Consider the following 6804-nt stretch of genomic DNA (forward strand, 5'->3'; position numbering starts at 1 on the left):
TGCAAAATACTTTATTTTAAACCAGAGAAAAAATGGAAGAAAACAATATAAAGCAACTAAATTAACAATTGTGACTAAACTAGAAGTTTAGCAGAACTCTCAAACCAACTTAATGCTAGTCTTAAATAAGAGTCCTTATGTTCATGATCATGTACTACTCTTTGTTTTTCCTCTCAGCCATTTTGGGTTTCATTCACTCCGCCAGACTTTTTTTTCCTCTTCCCTCCTCTTTTTTGTGAAAGGCCGTCGCTGCTGTGCAGTTACCTGGGCTGCTCCGTCAGCCATCGTTCACAGGCTCACAGACCAGACAGACATCTCATGCACACACAGACGTGCACTCTGGTGCACGAGCGCACACAAAAGCGCATGCCTTCCCAGCTGGAAGTGCACAGCTGCTGCTGTTTACCCTGTCGAGACCAGAAAAACATCCTGTACAGTTCTCCGGGTGAAAACCTCCTCTCGCATAATAAACACAAGCCCTCGGCGCAGTTTGAAGCTCCACTTTGGGTGGTTTCTGTGGCCGTCCAGGCAAAGGTCTCTCCCTGCAACTGAGCTTGATCGACAGCTTGATAGATATGTCAAAGATTAAGTGGGGAAAATATTAAGAAACAGGAATGTTTCAACTCCTTTGCTGTAATTTCTTGTCAAAAAGGAGATGGCTGACATCTGGATGCTAACAGCAAAAAATGCTGGGACATTGGAGGAGTGTGTTCCTGTAACAGAGTTGTGACACTAGCTTTCATCGGCCCACAGACATCTCTCTGACCCGTACTGTTGTTTAGCTTCAAGCCTGACGGTGACAGAGGAAGTTTTGGCTGCTGTTGTGTCTAGCAGAGCAAAGAAAAGTGGGCGAGGACACGTTTGGCTTCTAAACGACTGCTGGAATGCAGTCGTGTGTGAGCATGTGCGCCCGTGTTTGTGTAAGAGGGCTGCTTTAAGAGAGATCCCCGTGCAGACGGAAGAATCGGGCTTTGTCATGGAGCTCATTGATGACGGTGACGTCTGCTTTCTGCTTGGCCTCCTGCAGCCGTGGCGTTCCACAGTCCTCCAGTCACCATCAAGAAGGAACCGCAGAGCCCGGGCTCCGACCCCAGCCAGTCCTGTAGCCACAAACAGAGCTTCAGCTACCCCAGTGGAGAGCAGTGCCTTTATGCCAGGTACCTCCACCTTTGCTTTTCGAGCCCTGCAAATTGGTGACCTCATGACCCCAAGAAAGTGGTTTTCAAGAAATATCTAAAATGTTTGGACCCAGTCTCACAAATTTACCTGAAGAAGACCAAAGCAAATCCCTGGAGCCCTGCTGGTTCTAAGTTTTTCTGTTAAAGGAAGGATTTGTGCAATATTCCAGGCACCATTTGCGAGATGAGTTATATCTACAGTCATTTTTCTTAAGTGCTTTTGAGCTCTGATAATTGTTTTTCCCTTTAAGTCCTTCAGAAATCCAATTTCTGTTCATCTGTTCAATTTGCTACATTAAGCGACTTAATCTGATCTTCAAACAGAAAAACAAACATAAATCAGCAAAATGATCTCTGTATTTGTCAGTAAGATGTATCTCTGTTGTTGTAGTGCCTATGAGCAGAAAAGGGCTGCAGGAGGAGCGAAGAGCTCCTGCCCAGGAACCCCCATCTCTCCTATGCAACAGCATTACTCCCCCAAACCCGCGGCAGCTGGACGGCCCGACGCCGGCTACCTGAACCCAGCTGCCACCTCGCAGCCCCTCCCCAGCAACAGTTACCAAATCAACCCCAGGTGACCCTTCGGAGGTTTCTGATTTGACGTTGGTCGGAGTGGGTTTGTGAAGAGAAAATCTCCTCTTAGTTCCAGGTTTCAGAGCCCCTCAGGAGACCCCATATGCCCCCCGTTCCCCCCACAAGGGCAGATCTTCCCGCGCATGCCATCCGGACCGGGTGGACATGGGAGCGGTGGGGGTGGAGGGCCAGGGGGCGGTGGTGGTGGTGGCGGCGGCGGCGGAGGAGGAGGTTATCACCGGCAGCACTCTGACCCCTGCATGCCCTACCTGCAGCAAAGCTTTAAGCAGGAGTACATGGACCCGCTGTACGAGCGGGCCGCTCACATGGCGGCGCCGGGACACGGGCCGGGACACGGACCTCACCCCCACCCACACTCCCACTTACACCGGTTCCCACCAGCCCACATGATGGTCAAGCAGGAGCCCACGGACTACACCTACGAGCCCGGTGAGTCCCCAAAAACTGCCTTCAGATGTCACGTTTCATGTCGTTTTATTTTAGACCAAACTGACCAAATCCGAGCCATATTTGAGTAATTCCACTTCTTGAGAGAAAGAAATAGCATGGAATGTGGACCAAAACGAGCTTTAATCTCGATTAAATGAAATGCCTATATTTTAAAATGGAACATTTTGGAGTTGTTATAATTTTAGAGCCAATTGCACAGAAGGGAAAAACATGCAAACTTAGAGTAAATGTTGAGTTCATGCGGTGTTTGAATGATCGGAAAAATGAGTGTCTGACTCGGAAAACACACATGAACTCATGTAGGACTGGGTGATATGGAATTTTTAAATATCTCAATATAGTTTTTTCCATTTTTTGGGATAACGATATACATCACGACATAAACTAAGAACTACATTTGTCAAATTTGAACGCTCAAAAACCAAAATGACAACTAATAACCATAAATAGTTAGATACAAACATATAACTCTAACTTTTACTCACCAAAGAGGACAAAAAGCTTCCTACTGGTGAGTGTCAATTTTGGACCCTTCAAAATAAAAGACTCATTCCTCTATTGAGAAAAAGTTCTATCCTGATATCTATTGTTATCGTTTTATCGCCCAGCCCGACGTGAACGTCAGAACAAAAAATATCTTCCAACAACTCATGAATGCAGAGTGACTTTCTGCTCCTATAAAGGTCAGTTTATGGGTCAACTATGAGGAGACACCAGAAAATAAAACATTAAAAAGGATTTTTAATATAATTTAGACCAACTGTTTTTTGCAGTTCGAAGTAAAATATACTGCAAAAAAAACATAAAATACTGTCAAAATAAATGTTAGTGGTGTATTGTGAAATACTGGTGGATTTAATGGGGGGGGGGGGGGGGGGGGCTGCATCCATCTATCTTGGACACATTTTTCTAAGTAATTCTTCATAAAGATTAGAGAAGAGCAGGAAAAAAGACCAAATGTTTCAATTTTTTAAACCTTAAACCCTGAATTTATTTCTAGCTAGAAGAAAAACATGTTTTTGCTTTTAAGTTGATACAGGTTATTTTGGAGCCGAAGTGGTTTGTCGCGCATTTGTGATAACAGGCATTAAGGGGTTAAGTTCGCAAAAATATTTGTTATTCTGATGAATGAATGGGAAAAATGTTTTAACAAAAACAACAACATTTCTTAGTGATTTTAAAGAAATTACATGTTATTTTTTTCATTTGAACTGAATCTTTTTGTCTCATTAAGAAGTAGGAAAACAAAATGTACAATAAATTGACTCAAAAACTTGATTTAATCTAAAAAAACCTTCAAATTTTACTTTTTTTTTTAAATTAAATTTTAGGTTTTATTTTAAGGTTCAATAAATGTTAAACTGGCATTATTTTGGATAGAAAAATAAATGCTAGTTTTAAATTTTATGAGGATCTATTAAGATGGACCGACTTACAATAAGATCTTAGTCTCACTTTGTTCACATTTTTTTAAATGAGTCATTTCCACTAATTACACTAGTTCTTGTCAATTTAATTAAAAAAACTACATTTAAGGATGTAAAATCTAAAAAAATACACAAAAGAAGTACTTATTACTGGGCTGTAAAGCATTTTATTTGAATTAAAGTTGTTTTTTAGCTTATTCTTTCAATTTTTGAGTCCTTGTGTGAAACTCTTAGTTTCTATCTTTTTATAAAAGTCCATTCTACTGTTGTTTCTTTTGCTAAACACAATCACCATGTGTTGTGAATCCACAGAATTCCTTCAGTTTGTATGTTGTGTAATTTTCCACTGCATTGAAAAGCCCCTCTTAAAAAAGCCTCCTCCCCAGTGGGCATGGTTAACTCCAGAACAAAATGTCCAAAAGGCAAACAAACTTCTTCACTGTATCCAGACTGCAAAACTCCTCCTTTTAACTCTCTGACACTTTGGAGCAAAAAAAAAAGAAAAAAAAATGTTTTTTTTCCTCCTTTGCTGCTGCGCTCCTCCCTCCTTCCTTACACCCCCTCTCCCTCTGCAGCTCAGAGAGGCAGAGGAATTTCATTGAGAAAATGGAGGGCACTGGAAAGACTAGAGTCCCTGGTGGAGCGCTCCAGGGTTTCAGGTTGCAGCAGCGGCTTCCTTTTTCTGCAGGCAGATGAACTCATAATGGAAAAACAAGTGTGGCGGCGGTAACTGGAACCCCTCACTGGCTGGGCTTTGGGAGAGGGTGTAGGTAGAGGGGGGGTAATGGTGAAGGAGGGTGTAAGGAGCGGGGAGGCACTTAAACAGCCGGCGTTACCAGCGCAGAGCTGCTTTCTGACCGTGAAAACTAATACTTTGTTTGTCCTCGTCCACATTTAAGCTGCTGGACATTCAGGTCACATTCCTGCAGTTCATGCATGGACGGACAGATGGATGATAATTCTGTTTCCTTTTGCTGTTATTGTTGTAACAGCAACACTGACAGGGAAACCTGCAAAGAAAAGACAGTGGAAGGGACTTTCTATGAAGATTGTTTCAGTTTGAATTTGGTTTCCTTAAAAATCCTAAAACAGTTCTGGAATCTGATGGGACACATCTGTCAACATAAATCTGCTCACAAATACTTTATTCTAGAAATATTGCTGCAAAAACTAAAATTCTTACCCCATTGGGAGAATTTCTTTAAGAATTATATTGTGTTTTGGTCAAAATTGACCCATTTTCACTCTTGAAAACGGATCAGTTTTGACTCAAACACAATATAAGGGCTCAAGACGCAAAAAAAATCCTGCCAAAAATCTTTATTTTAAGAATTCATTCTAGTTTGTAAGTCATGTTGTCTTAAACTAAGATTATTTAGCTATTAAAAACTCTAAATCAATTTTTTTTCTTGAAAGATGTAAAATAAGAATTTTTTTATTTAATTAAAATTCACTTTTTGCAGTGTAGTATCATGTGCAAACATTAAATTCACAGTTTCTACATGTTTTATGAATTTGTTACTTGAATTGGTTTTGATTTACTGTTGAATTATTGCCCCGTTTTTCTCCTACTCCATCATAAACCCATGAAATCCTGTGATTCCACCTTAAATTTATTATGAATGCACATTTCAGAGTTGTTATATTTTAAAACTCAAATTGAATATATATTTTTTTAATTTTGCAATAAAATAAAAAGGTTTGATACATTTAAACGCTGTATTAGCTTCATTAATAATTAGGTTTTGGTTAAGGATGTATTGTGGAGTGGCTTGTTAAAGCAAAAAACTACATTTAGATCACTCAGATGCTCCCTGACTTTTAAATAATTAATAAAATTCAACTTTCTGGTTGCTCGGCGCATCCAGCTTCCATTTGGTGCACATCATGAAACAGATTACTGAGTTTATTTGCATGTGTTTCTGCAGCAGGACCTTAAATTTCTTCTTTTTTTCTTAACAAAGATGTTTCACAGAACTGTTTTCAGTTCAAAATTAGTTAAGATCAAGCAAGAAATTAGTTATTTTCTGTTCTTCATTTCAGGATTTTCAGGTGATTTGCCAAGACGGATTGTAAAATAGACAACACTGAACTCAGACGGGGGATTTAGTGCACATCTGAGGTCAATGCAGAAGTGCAAGAACGTGATTGTGCTGCTGTCTGTGATGTTAGCTTAGAGTTGGATGGACAAAACCCCCCCACAGGTCAGGAGGAGTCGAAGATGGTGTTCAGGTGGTGGAGCCTTATCGATGCCATCAGCCTCTAAGTTCAGCACAGAAAGGAAAAGAATGTGGAAGAGATGGACGGAAACGTGTGATATTGAAGAAAATACATAAAACAACATCATTAATGTCAAATGTCATTATCATGTCTCAATATTAGGCCTTAATTGGTCCAAAAGTGAAACACTGGATGCATCTGATTTACCTCAACAGCTGAAAGAAATGACGGATCAGTAGCCACACAGGTGGACCGCGGATCACCACACAGGTGGACCGCGGATCACCACACAGGTGGACCGCGGATCACCACACAGGTGGACCGCGGATCACCACGCACGGGTGCATTTTGGGGTTACTGCAGATAGATTTGGCAATTTCAACTATTTTCAAGCATTCTTCTATACCAGCTTTTGTAGATTTTGACATGTAAATGTCATCAGAAATGATTTGTTTTAGTTTTTTGTTCGTGTCCAAAATTCAAAGATATTTAGTTTTTATAAAAAGGCCTCAATTAGAACATTTTTTGATGTAATATGTGAGGGTTTATTCACGCTTTGAAGTACTCTATGTATGATTGATCAAATATATGTTTTGAAACTTTTATAAAGTATTTTTAGGCTTTTATCTGATTCTTTTTTTTACTTTTTACTGATCCGAACCGTGACCCTAAAACCGTGATACGATCCGAACCGTGAGTTCTGCGATCCGTTACACCCCTACTAATAAATGAAATTATTTTTGCCAAATTAATAAATAGCGAGCCAATTTCTCTGCCCGTTTAACAGGAATATGTGCTGAGATGTAATAGATCAGGTCCAAAAATGATTGAAATTCAAATGTTGGCATATCAGGGAATTGACACTGAGAGTTTTAGAACCTTCCTAACACAACTCTGTATTTGATCCGGGCTGGAGACAGGGACAGGGCGATCCA

At 40.3% G+C, this 6804-nt stretch overlaps 1 protein-coding gene across 3 annotated transcripts in view; it reads left to right on the forward strand.

Moving 5' to 3' along the window:
* etv4 (ETS variant transcription factor 4) overlaps window positions 1-6804 on the forward strand; it is a 48294-nt gene that overhangs the window by 27207 nt on the left and 14283 nt on the right. For 2 of the 3 annotated variants that reach the window (XM_024284858.2, XM_036217249.1), the window contains 4 exons: window positions 1028-1157; window positions 1570-1752; window positions 1822-2201; window positions 5693-5701. In XM_024284858.2, the coding sequence (XP_024140626.1) occupies window positions 1028-1157; window positions 1570-1752; window positions 1822-2201; window positions 5693-5701 (702 nt within the window). The remainder of the gene's footprint in view (window positions 1-1027; window positions 1158-1569; window positions 1753-1821; window positions 2202-5692; window positions 5702-6804) is intronic. The other variant, XM_024284859.2, reaches the window with a different exon arrangement.

This window comes from Oryzias melastigma, linkage group LG19, assembly GCF_002922805.2.
Source record: "Oryzias melastigma strain HK-1 linkage group LG19, ASM292280v2, whole genome shotgun sequence".
NCBI classification, from domain to species: domain Eukaryota; kingdom Metazoa; phylum Chordata; class Actinopteri; order Beloniformes; family Adrianichthyidae; genus Oryzias; species Oryzias melastigma.